Consider the following 13,446-nt stretch of genomic DNA (forward strand, 5'->3'; position numbering starts at 1 on the left):
TACGCAGGTTCTTTTGTTAGCAATAGGTAGAAAACTTTATAAACTCCATCCAGCTCAAAAACAAAGCCCAGAATGTTTTTAATGGTGTCAAGTTGAAAAACACTCTATGACCCCAAAGTGTTTTGAATCTCAGATTGAATTATACAGACTTTGTATCTGTGGATAATATGTCTGCGGATCCAACCAACCATGGCTAGGAAATATTCAGGATAAAGTACTAAACGTGTAGAATTTTTGTCATTCTCTAAACAATACAGTACAAAAATTATTTGTATAACATTTACATTGTATTATGCAATTAAGGGAGAATATACATAAGTTATGTCCAAATACCACACTATTTTATAAAAGGGGCTTGAGTATCTGTGGCTTTTGTCATCAGTGAAGAATCCTGAATCCGATGAACCCCCATGGATACTGTGGGATGACTGTATACCCATTATCAATTTTGTAGCTATACTGGACACACATTAAGGACTCATTCTGTCTCAGGCATGGTTTTACGTGCTACAAATACACTGGTATGCTAGGACCTTGGTCTTAAGGTATATTCTGATGGGAGAGACAATAAACAGATGTGTCTATCCACTTGTGGTGTTATAAAGTGAGTGGGGTTATGGGAATAAAGTGATGGCACAGGCGCAGGGGTGCTTTTTCACATAGGATGGTTAGAAATACAGGGGACTCTTCGTGAGGGCTGGTTGTAACTTGAGGGCCGACTGAAAGTCAAGACTATTTTTCCGATAAGAAATAATGGAAATACCCATAATGCATTCTGAACCTCCTAAAACATACCTCAACTAAACTTTCCATAATAAATGTTGTATAATGTGTGTAATTTATCAGCAACACCAATAATTTTCCTAGCGTATTCACCAAAAAAATTATAAAATATGCCTAGTTTACCAGAAACAATTTCATACTGTACTCACCATTCAAGTTGACATCTTTGGCTTGCCTGAAGGGTGGGTGAAATGGAAGGTGGTTATTGTTTGGAAGGAGCGTCCCCTTCCATAAGAACATTGGACTCTGGCTCTCTGGTGTCCTTTCTATCCTTGGGAGAGTCTGTAGCCCACTAGGACCTGCTCCTGGCTCACTACGTCTTGACCTTTTCAGAACTAAAAGCTGATCTTAGGTTGTCTGTTTGTTTTTTAACAGTTTTGTAATATGACATGACATTGTCATTAAGCAAGTGAATGCAATGATTGGCTTTTTCTGTCTGGCTGGGTCTTCCCTGCAAATATTTGTAGCTCTGTCCATATTTTCAGTATTTCCTTTTACTTCACAAGAACTTTGCTGAACTGATTGATATTTCCTGTCCTCTTGAGAAAGCGCCCCAGCTGCCATTCTCGGTTGCTCAGCCAGGAGTTGCTGAAGTTCCTCCGTAGACACTTCCTCTGAGTTTTCCTCCACCAGTTTCTCAACATCACCACTGCCTACCTGCAAGCCTACTGACACAGCTATGGTGACAATGTCATCAACCACAGGGTCAATTGAAGGCTCAGGCTCCTCTACACAGCCTTCAAAGTCTGTCCTGTATAATTTTAGAATACACTTTCTTCCAGGCAGATCTCAGTGTCCTTAGAAAAATTGGCCCAGGATTTCTCAGTTAACCCCACACAGGAAAGACCAGCATTTGGGTCATTTACTCAAGACTTTGGTCCTAAAACTAAAATTGTGGTCATAACCCAAGTTGTTTGTGAGGCCAGTCATAACTCAAGGGTCCTCTGCAGCCCCCCATCTCCCTGTGCCCTGCCAATTGTTTTCATCCTCCAAATTCTCTTGAAAATCTCAAGATCATTTGGCCCTCAGGATTTTACAAATGATGTTTCCTGCCTGGGAACCCTTCTTCAGCCTACTTCCTTTTCCCTGATTACTTCTTATGGTCCTTCAGGTCTCTGTCCCATAGCACTTCCTCCAGGAAGCCTTGTCTGGCCCTGGACAAGTCACGTTCAGGTTCCTTCTTAATCACAGCACTGAGCTTCTTCATCGTATTGAGCACAGTAATAATGGCATGTGCACTGGATAGTGTAATGTCTTTGTCCTGTACAGACTCTAAGGTCCATTAGAGCAGACTGTTTTGTGTACTGCTGAATCCTTCAAACCTTGTAGTTTGTGTAGTAGGTTCCTGGCACATGATTCTTGAATGTCCGAATGGTAACTGAATATTCTGGTGTAGCAAATTAAGCATGGAAGGACCCTGTATGCCTATACAGAAAACACTGCTTCATCTTATAGGCCATATATATAATTTTGGGAAACTTTTTACATAGCAAGATCAGTCAACATTTGGTTTCATGTGGTTACAAATATGAATAGTAACTTATGACGTTACCTCATTTCAACAATTTTAACTAATGTTGGAAATGTGTGCTGATTAAATTACAATTTAAAACCAAGAATTTTTTATTTGTAAAAGACCAAGTCATAAATAGGCAGAATCAACCCATGCTTTTATTTTCATTGCATATCAAAATTTCATATGAAGGTATTGATTGATGTACAGTACTATCCCCATGGGCTGTAAGAGAGGCTAAGAAACCACTAAAAGAATCATTTGTAATGCTCACACACAATTTACCACTCTGAAACATATCCAAAGAAAATTTAAAAACAACTAAAATCAGTAAGGATGTATTTTGTAGTTATAGTGTCCCGTTTGTACTATTTAAAACAAAAGTAATCAAATTCCTTTGGGCCAGGGCTGCTAAAATCTACAGTTTGTGTCAAAAAATAAAATCAAATAAAATAGGAGGCTCATTTTTCCTAGAAAAAGAATCTCTCCTTTCACCAGTAAGCCACACATTTAAGGGCTGGGCAGCAGCAGCAGGGGGTTTGTACGCTATTCACTAGGAATTATTCACAACTTTCAGGAGCCACCGTGCAAAGTTAAATTCTAAATAGGAATTTTTCATAAACTTTAGAGAATAATGGATCCTTTATGCTATGTGAACTGACATTGTACACAACTTGGTGTTTAAAAGAAATTTGGTTAATTTTAGTTGAAAATTCTATGGTTAAAAAAATGGCCTTTTCTATATTGGGTATTTCTTTAACCCGACAGGAAGCTGATGAACAGATGACTAATCAAGTGACCTATAGCTCCTTTTTCAAACCAAGTTTATTTTCATATGAGAGCCAAAAAAAAAAAAAAAAAGACTTTTCTAGAATCACTGGATAAGAATATATTTCCCAAGTAGTGTCTGAAATTAAAAACAATCAGATGTTAACTGAAGTAGCTCCTGATCAACAGCTGGCCGATAAATCATCACACATGTGGTGCTGTTCCATGGCAAGAATTTTTATCTCAGAAGGGTTGCAGAATCTTCCAGAGGTTGTCTGTGATTTTGTCAAATCCAGCTATTGTCAGAAATTTAATTAATTGAAAGCTTAGATATATACTGCCCAGCCCTAGCTCTACCTTTATTTTGAAATGCAGCAAAACAGAAGAAAATATTGGTTAAAGTTAAGGCACAGCCCTGGGACCAAAGACCTGCAGCTATGTTACTTAAATTTATATATCTTTATGTATTTTATAGTTTTCTTGACTCTTCCATAAACAAGCTCTAAGGTGACAAGACTATATTACAGGAGAAAAGAAAAATGTACAAGGAGTATGTATACACACCATTCATTCTCTCACCAAGAGTTTCCAAATATATCAACACCATCCCATATGAGATGATGTTTTAATAAGAACTGATAATTTACAATTAACATTACAGTATGTACATTGCAATAAATACATGGTTGTAAACAGACAAATAAGACTGTATTACAGGTAAGGTCATTTGGTGAGAAAAAATGCATGGCACAAAAAATAAATAATGCATTCAAAAATTATCATAAAGCTTTCTGTAAAATCCATTTCATTCAAGTTTTTTTCTTTTCTTGTTTGCAATTTGTTCTATCTACATTATTGTGAATTTTAACTGATGCAAAAGAAAACAAAACTAAAACAGCATTATTGTGTTCAGTAACTTGCAAGCTGAAATGTACTGGTTTTATACAAACTTGGACTTTTTTCCCCATGCACTACACCCAGATACTGCATTTTCTTATGGCATTTTAGGAAATGTAAAGCCACTTGTGTAAGGATATTCTTTTTAAAGCAGTATTTCTGAAGCACATTTTGGTGAGAGAGAACATGGGGGAGAGGGTAAAGATTGTATAGTGCATTACTCCCTAACTCTTGGATATTATGTCTTTCCTACAATTTGATTGTCCATCAGCGAGTATCTTTACAACATGGTACCATTAAAAACCAACAAACTAGAAAAGTCTCTTTAAGTGCAGTTACAAACCCTTTCATGTCAAGATCTGTTTATGACATATTGCTGCTTTTTAAATTTTTTATTATGAAAATTCCAGGCACTCTGTGGGGGAAATACCATGTGTAGGGATGGGAAGGAGAGAATGATTTGGAAAGAGGAATAAACCCTCAACTCTGCTTTTTCCTTCCAGGCTTCCCTCAGGAACAAATATAATTAAAAGAACTACAAGTTCCCAAATGTTCTTGGGAAATCACTTGGTCAAATATAGGTTTCTTGTAGTTTACTCTGTTGTTTTTTTCATAAGGGAAAGTGAGCGGAAACCCAGTAACTGGTTAATTCCTATTCTGCCCTATGTAAAAAATCATATTTTTCTACCAAGGGTGTTAAACATCAGTTGGATCTTAGGAAATTAAAACGGGACTATCTTCAGCTTGGGTCATTTCTCTGGTTGATGACTTAATTACTTGATCCCAGAAGACTCTTTCATAAGTTCCAAATACAAATTTGTTCAGGGTTGCAATTTTTCTTAAACGGCTTATTTACCTTCAATGCAGCTGGGTAACCCTTCTGTTCCTAACTCAATTCTTAACTATCAATGCAAAAAATGATTATGTGGGCTCCAAATTCTTCAGAGAAGTTAACAACTGATTTGGAAAGAAAGTCCACATGAAATAGCCCATGATACCAAGTGCTGTCAGCAGATAAACACTGGTATTATCTCTAAAGTTTCAATATAGTTCTTGGTGCTAAAATTGGCTGTTTTTTTTTAATGATCTCTAACTTGTCATGTAGGCAGGGTATTTTTACTAATCCAGTATTTCAGACATTACCAAGCTATTAGTCTAATGGTTGTATCAACTGCTCACTCTGTGTGTTTAAAGAAATAGTTCCCTCCTCCAAGACATGCTCTGGGTCAGTAAGTGATACAGTGATTCTTATAAGTTGCACAGCTATCTATTAAGAAAGAGTAGCTGCTATACTTAAAAGCACTTGTTGGGGATATTTTTCATATAGTTCCAAAACCATGGTGAAACTATAGGAAAAAAATAGAATTGTTCTTGTATTTGTTAATATACTGTTAATACTCTTAAACATTGCCTGGTTAGCTGCTAACTTTTGTCTGTAACCCTAGAATAAAAGCTAGTCATGACAACCTCAGGGTAGAATTAACTGCTAACCCTAATTTTACTTCCTCCTTCTTTTCATCAATTAGGATGGTGGTGATATATTTGATAAGACTCACTTAGCAAACATGGACAGAGATTCAAATACACATTAAAGCTGCAGAAGAGGTAAAACCTTCTATTCTAACTGGCTATAAAAAACAAAAATGAACATGAAATGTGTGGATTACTACAAGGACGTGCACTTGTGAAATGCAATCGACACAGCAAAAAGTCATCAGAAGACACTACATAGGAAAATATCTAAAAAAAACACTGACCATTTTAGCTACTGGGTATTTATATAATCTCCCATTTGCTTCAGACAACACCAGCTGATGTTTCTATGAGGCTTAAGACACAATGGACATAACGCACGTCAAAGTATTACAGAACAAATATTCACTTTGCACAACATGAAGAAAAACTTCAACGGAGAGCAACTCTGCTTATTGGGAAAGATTGAAATAAAAAGTCAAAATAAATGAAGACTTACAAAAAGGGTTTCCAGCAACATAAAGCTGTTTTTCTGTTTTAAAATATGGAAGTCATTGGTATATAAAACAATGACCACTACAAATCTGTTAATTGCTATGAAATATACGGTGCAAGTAAAATTCGTAAATTAGATTTATCCAGTGTAGCACATATTTGTACTGAAAACTTGCAAGTTACTCCTTAGAAAAAAATAACCAGTGGCAGATGAAATTCTGAACATAGTTTTTTTTAAATATAATACCTCAATACATTTAATAAAAGTAAGCTCTACAAAAAATCTTTTACATATCATACAAAATGTAGAGGTGAGTGCAGCTCACTGAACCACACTATTTAGTCATGTATCAGGAAGACTTGAAATTAGAAAATTATGCAATTTCTGTGGCTCTTCTTCCTTCTGGAAACAGATTGACGCTGTACTCTTCCTGACATGTTTGCTGCTTTATCCACTAAGTTCTCTCTTTCCGTGTAATGCCTTCTTTCTCCAGAAAATATTGCAAGCAGGAAACTGAAATCCAATCCACTTTTGGGCTTCCTGATGAGCCACGCTCCCTTGAAAACATCATGGAGTTGATTTTATCTGCTTTGTCAGCTCTAACAAGCTGAAATGTTCAAATGCTGTTTGTGAAGATGTTTCCCCTTGCTCTGATGACATGGAGGTGAAGAAACTGGATACAATATTCCTGAGCGCCAGACTGAGTAGTCAAGGTCAGTTTTGTTCAACAAACGTCCTGGCAGATGATAATGAGGTGTGACCATGGTTGTGGCATGTGACATGCACTTTGGAAACAATCTTTCTACTAAAAAAAAAAGGTGTGACAGTCTGCACTGTTACGTGTCAGGAGAACAATCATCGATGACACAAACTTCAGGCTGGCTTTCCTCCTCTTCCCCTACTGCCTCCTCTTCCACCTGTTCGTCAAGGGGAATTTCAGTAGACTCCGAGTCTTGAGTGCACAGAGTCTTGGAGTCACTGCAGCTAGTGTCTTCTTCCACTTGACTTCCACTGTCCTTTTCGGTGTCTGACTCTCCATCTTCCTCTAAAGTTAGTTCAAACTGGAATTTCTCACTCTGACCCTGTTGGCCCTCCTCTTGGTCATCAGGCGCAGGAGAGGGGCTCTGAGGGATTGTGCTTTGGTACCATTCACGATTGTCCTCCAAAGTGTCCAAAATGTCTTGGGCATCAGGATGTACAAGGTCTGCCCATGTCTCCCAGAGAGGATGAACAATATAGTCTATGAAGCCCACCTAGTTGAAAAAGAAATCCAGTATAACTAGTGCAACAGGACTGACACAATGGGAAAGGTTAATTAGATCACAGCCAACAAATAAAATACTGAACCGAGAACTAACCTTAGTTGGGTAAAATAATCACTACTTGAGGCAACAGCTGGGGAAAGTTAGCTTCTAGAACCCTGATTTCAAGAGTATATTTAATGTAAAACATTCTTCTGTCATTTACATGTTAGGGTGTAGATCTGGACCTTATTCTAGCATATTTGGTTCTCAGGTGAATCCAGATAACTGAAGTAAGGTAAATGCTCTATACCATATGAATATAGTCATGAGGAATGAATATAATGCCACAGGAATGCATGAATTTAAGTCATAAGACTGAAAGATTTTGGATTCTAAACACTAAGGTGAAACTGAGCTTGTCAAAACGAAGTAATTTTACTAATAGAATACTGTGAGATGTGAGTACTGTAAATGCTACAGCTGTAGCTTTGTTCTCTTCAAAAGCTGTATGAGCTAAATCATGTATTACCTGCGATTTTTCCACAGATGCATTGTGCTTGTCACACATGGGACTTATCTCCATGCCACGCTCCCTCTCTCGGTCTCCCTGGCGGAAGAACTCTTCCATTATCCGGTCTGTCCACTGGCGGTACAGCTGAAGAGGCTTTGTTGGGTTGCTCAGATCTGCACAATGCACCATATTCTGGAGAACCTGAAATGGAGGCGTTCTCTATTCAGCACTTGCTCTTTTTTTTAAGCTAGAAATTCACATTGGATGTCTGTGACACTTAAAAATACATGTAGTGTAAGATTTATTCCAAATAGCTCAACCATGATGTGTCTCTGTGTGGTTCACACTTATATTAATAGCTCCAAATTATGCCACTTCTACCGCATCTAAGTATCATAAGAGAAACTGTTTATGTACATGGTTGATTAAATTCAGAGCTACTTAAATGGCTGGTTTTCTGGGGTGTTAAGTTTTTTTTAATGCATATGCAAATGAAAAGACCAGTAACATTTTACCTTGTTAATTCACAGGAGTGAGAATGTGGGTAAAAATCCTGTCTATCACTAGTTACTAAAAGTAAAACATGGGAGAAAGGAAAGATACCTCTTATTAAAGCTGAACACATAGACATGCAGGACAAGAATACAATAATGATTTACCTGGATCCTATCAGAGTAATTATCAAGGAGGAGAACCCCAGAACTCGTTACTTTCTTCGTTTCAACCATAGTTTTCAGATCAGCTAGCAGATTCATGTGTTTCGACATATCTGTTGCAAGTACCTAAAAGGCAAAGAATATTTTAAAGTCTAGAGGAAAAAGTCAGAATTTTCACATGGAAATTTTTTTTTGCAGAATGTAAAGATCGGAAGAAACTGACTTCCAATGACAGTGTGTGGAAGTCTCTTCCCACCAAGTTTTCACATGCTCAACACACAGGAACATCAGGCACTGACCACCACTTTCATGGTGAGAAATGGGCCAATATCTGTGTGGCTAAATTGGGGTTTAATTTATTCTTTGGGCTACAAAGTGGCTAATGGACTAGGATGAACTTATTAATTTTTAACTTGTCTGGGGGTAGATAATTCCTGCCTATATTATGTACAAAGCTAAAGAGAATAATTTTTAAACAACCAGACATCTGTCTCAGAATCATGCGGAATAATATGCACTGAGAAAAGAATAAAGTCATGAATATTTCTAAGTGGACGGAAAAGCTCATTTGAGCTGCAGTCCATGTCCTGTGCTTTCTGCACATCATTCTCTACCTCCCATCAGTCAAGAATTCAGAAAGTAAAACTTGAATAATGACAGTAAACTATCATACTTAAACCCAAACTGCTAGAAGTAGAAAATCTGGAATTAGAAATGCCTAATTTACCAAGTGCAGTGGCAGCTTCCAGAACTGAAAGGCCAATCAATAATAGGTTTGGAAATGCAGTTCCTTTTTATTGAGACAGAGTCTTGCTATGTAGTCTAGGCTAGCCTTGAACTCACTGTGTAGCCCAACCTGGCCTTAAACTCAAGGAAATTCTCCTGCCTCAGCCTCCCAAGTGCTGGGATTACAGGCGTGCACCACCATGCCCGACTCTTAACATTTTCTTAAAGCAACTTACACCACAGTGATTTTTTTCTCTTTTGGCTTTCATTAGTTACTTACAATGTCAATGACCATTTTCCTCAAAGACTGTCTTTGCTTTTTGGTCAAATTCTGGAAAATATCACAGTTTTCCTCTTGAAGCAATTTAAAGCCCACAGCTAAATGATGGTTCTCTAAGACAGAGGAATCATTGTACATCAAGGCAAGTTCAGAGTCTGAAAGAAAAAGGCATAGATCACTAGATCTGCTCAATTAGAAGTACATTTTGTTTTTTAAATTGTATGATAGTTTGGGTTCAGGATGCAATTTCCCTTAACCTTCTCTAATGCCTTTTACCATTATAAAACAATATCCAGGACAGAATGTAATGGATAATGTAAAAGCAGAAAGAACACTGGAATCTTAGGAGTGAATTCCAATGCTACTGACAGAAGGCAGGTCATGTCATTCTGTGGGCCTCAGCTTCCTCTATCTGAAGTAAAAGACCACGGCATTATTAACATCTGCAACATGTGCAGAAGATAAAGTCTTCTGCCTTGGTAACTATGGATTACCTACCCTGTAATTTATGTCACATGAGGATCATGGGACACAGAATTGTCTATACTCAGTGAGTGCAAGAGTATGAAACACATGAACAATATTTGGTTTATGCTGCTTTTATTTTCTTCCACTAGCTAGTACTGAAAGTCTAAGTTTTATTCATTTATTTCCATTTCCTCACCCAAGTATCCTTGCAGTTCATCATATATATGTAAATTACACTTCCCACCTGCTTACCCATGGCTTTGCACAGAGATGCTGCACCAGGTGTCTACATGCCCGCAGGTACAGATTGTACCATTTTCTCATACTGCCCTGGACCTGTATGAGTCAGGCAGAAAGATCCTGCTTTATCCCTAGTCCTATCCATAGCAGACCCAGATTTAGAAGGTAGTCATTAAAAAAATTGACTCATGCTTTCCTATTTCTACATAAGTCATTGGAAAGACTAAAAGCATGCACAATCAGTCTTTTGACTAATTCGCAGAACATATATTTAAAAGCTGTACCCAATATTCTGCTTTAAAGGAGCTCGGGAGGACAGGAGAGGCTCAGGACCTATCTCTACTGGGAGATTCTATGACTTCATTAGAACTATACAAATAAAAACTGGCACATCTAAATTTTTGCTCCCAACCTATAGGAACAGGGATGCCTAGAGTAGTAGGTATTGCATCTAGATAAAGCAACAATGTTCATTTTTCAAAAGACAGTATCTGGTTAAGTCTATAAAATATAAAGGCTCCTAAGGATGGTTAAAACATGTTAAAACTAAAAAATTTTAAACTTATAGGATCCTACTACATGTATTGTGTGTTCATAGTAGAATCATATTAAATAAATCTCTAATAAAAGGAAGGCATGTTTTCTAATTGGAGACATAACGCTGAATTCATCTATTAGTGTCTTTTTTTTTTTTTTTTTGTACCGGGGATCGAACTCAGGACCTTCTGCTTTCAAGGCAGGTGGCGGAACCACTGAGCTAAATCCCTGGCCCTCTATTAGTGTCTTTTAAAGGAGTAAATATACATCTAGATAATGTATGTTAACAGAAGAACTGACGTGGCCTTAGAAGTTCTAACTGGTTTATATGCCCCATAAAGAAAGATATCAGAAATAAGCTATTGAGCCTGCAGAAGAGCAAGATGAGAGCTGCTCCTTCAAGGAGGTGGATGGCCTGCAGTGGGGAAGTTGTATCAGGGAGTTCTACAAAATGTTAAGATGTCCAAGAGTGCTTGCTAAGCCTGCTTGGAAAATGGTTATCTCCTCTTTAGGAAGAGTCCACATTGACTAGAAAGATTACAAAGTGATTCCTCATTAGACTGGTGGTTTCTACAACCCCTTCAGTCTCTCTGTCACAAGAATGTGGGGATGCCTGTTGCTTTTTAAGTGAACAAATGTTAGCACTTAAGAACTTGAACCTCAGGGTAGTCATTTAATTTTCTACTTGTCATTAAGACTGAAGGTAGCTGGGTGACATGCCTAATCCCAGCACTTGGGAGGCTGAGGCAGGAGGTCTACCATGAGTTTGAGGCCAGCCTGGGCTATACAGTAAGCTCAGGGATAGCCTGAACTACAGAGAAAGACCCCGTCTCAAAAAAAAAAGCCTGAAGAGGGCCGGGGATTTAGCTCAGTGGTTTCACTGCCTGCTGCGCAAGCACAAGGACCCAAGTTCGATCCCCCGTACCAAAAACAAAAAAAAGCCTGAAGGTATGTGGTCACACCTAAAAGAGAGGATCACATTCTATAGCGTCTCAGTCAACATCCAGAAACAATGCTAATCCAAGACTTAGAGCAGAGTTCTTGAAGGTTCATGAATAATAGAAAGTTGCTTTCACATTTTGGTACAATGTTCAGCAAAGAGGGGCAGAGAAGCTCACTTACATATCATTTGTGTTGAAACCTTTTCATCTTTAAGTAAATATATCATCTCTTCCATGAAGCCTTTTCCTACCACAGAATAACTGCTCTCTTGGTCCTATAAATTAAGTTCTTATACAGGATTTATCACCATTTACCTTATCTGTCCTATCTCTGTACAATTCTCTCAATAGTTCTTCCAAAACCTCCCTAAATTATTTAGAGACTTAGGCCCTGTGATGGTTAACCTTGACTGGATTGAAAAACCACAAAGAAATTAGTACAGCATGATTTGGGGTGTGTCTGTGAAAGTGTTTCCAGAGACAACTGGCAGATGGACAGTAAACTATGGGGTGGGAGGACCTCCCCTGAATGTGGACAGCAACATCCAATAGGCTGCTAATTGAGATGGAATAAACCTTAAAAGTGGCTTTCTCTCCTTCGGCTTCCTAGCTGCCAGGAGATGAGCAGCTTTCCTCAGGCATGCACTTCTGCCATGATGTTTCTGCCTCTAAAAATGGCCTAGAAGCAATGGAGAAAGCTGACTATGGATGGACTGGAACCTCTGAAACTGTAAAGTAAATAAATGTTTTCTCCTCTAACTGTTGTTTTCAGGTATTCTGTCACAGTAATGAAAAGCTGACACATCCCCTGTATAAAAATTAAAGGTTAGTAATTTAATATGCATTGTCTGGTTTGTCCTATGTTCTTCAGTTTTCCTAATTTACCAAGTGCAAATGGGAAAAGAATATCCTAAGGCACAACGTTTAGAAGATTTAAGTATCAGATATTGTATTGTGTGGTTTGTGTGGAATATCTCATTAATGCTCACCACATCTCACTTAGGAAAATTCTGCTGTGATAGCCATTTACAAATAAAGAAAATGAGCCCTAGGGAAAATAAGTAACTTTGCCAATGTCACCTACCTGGTAAGAACTAGGGCTAGTACTTAAAACCAGACAGTGTCTAGAGCCTCCTATCCCTTATGCCATTATTATAGATCCTTCAAAACAAAGATGACAACCTTGAGCAGTGAACAGTGAAAGTGAACCAACACAGGATAAACACAATCCATTCAATGCCTGGCACACATTAAGAACTTAATAATCATTCTATCACTGAAGGTCTGTGCACACCTTTATAAATTCAAGTTCATCATTTTATTAGATACAGACCAATCTGCTTAAGTGTAAGAACTACCCTGGATCCAGAATAAATTAAATTATGCTCAATGTAATGCTACCAATGCAGGCAGGAAGACCAACTTTATCCATGCACCCTTTTCTTGTCAGTTATTACTGGATGAGAGATGGAGGGTTGGCAGGTACCACTACATAACTGAGAACATGTGTTTCATTCCCATTTTCACTCTTGATTCCTGGACCCACGAAACCTAGCTATGGGAGAAACAGCACCAGGCACTGAACACTGAGTGCACATATGATCTTCTGGAGAACTCTGCCTCAGCCCAGCAAGGCACTAACACCTACTTGTGTTGTAACAAAGGCTTCAAAAGGCCATTCTACCATTCTTTCAGGCCAGCTGCTTTAGAATTGTGGGGAGAAGGTAAGACTGCTGAGTTCTATGAACATGGGTCTATGCCTGTACTTCTTTGGCTATGATGTAAATTTTCAGGCTGGAAGCAATGCTGTATGGGATACTGTGGCAGCACATGAGGTATCCTGTAAGTCCAGGGATGGTAGTTTTGGCAGAAACATTGTCTGCATGGAATGCAAATCTGTTTCCAGAGAAAGT

At 38.1% G+C, this 13,446-nt stretch overlaps 1 protein-coding gene and 1 long non-coding RNA gene across 6 annotated transcripts in view; one reads left to right on the forward strand and one right to left on the reverse strand.

Annotated features, from left to right (window-relative positions):
* Positions 1-2,432: 2,432 nt before the first annotated feature.
* LOC101715566 (3',5'-cyclic-AMP phosphodiesterase 4D) overlaps positions 2,433-13,446 on the reverse strand; it is a 276,516-nt gene continuing 265,502 nt past the window's right edge. For all 5 annotated transcript variants that reach the window (XM_021261384.2, XM_087189422.1, XM_087189420.1 and 2 more), the window contains 4 exons: positions 9,348-9,502; positions 8,345-8,467; positions 7,704-7,886; positions 2,433-7,183 (listed from right to left, as the gene is read on the reverse strand). In XM_021261384.2, coding sequence (XP_021117043.1) covers positions 6,767-7,183; positions 7,704-7,886; positions 8,345-8,467; positions 9,348-9,502 — 878 coding nt within the window. In that variant the 3' untranslated portion in view covers positions 2,433-6,766. The remainder of the gene's footprint in view (positions 7,184-7,703; positions 7,887-8,344; positions 8,468-9,347; positions 9,503-13,446) is intronic.
* LOC147824582 (uncharacterized) lies at positions 6,461-8,131 on the forward strand. The gene is made up of 2 exons (XR_015442294.1): positions 6,461-6,643; positions 7,721-8,131. It is a non-coding gene; the product is annotated as an uncharacterized LOC147824582 (long non-coding RNA).

Source organism: Heterocephalus glaber, unplaced genomic scaffold, assembly GCF_053883595.1.
Source record: "Heterocephalus glaber isolate CG9 unplaced genomic scaffold, H.glaber_assembly_v1.0 deba00001538, whole genome shotgun sequence".
NCBI classification, from domain to species: Eukaryota; Metazoa; Chordata; class Mammalia; order Rodentia; family Bathyergidae; genus Heterocephalus; species Heterocephalus glaber.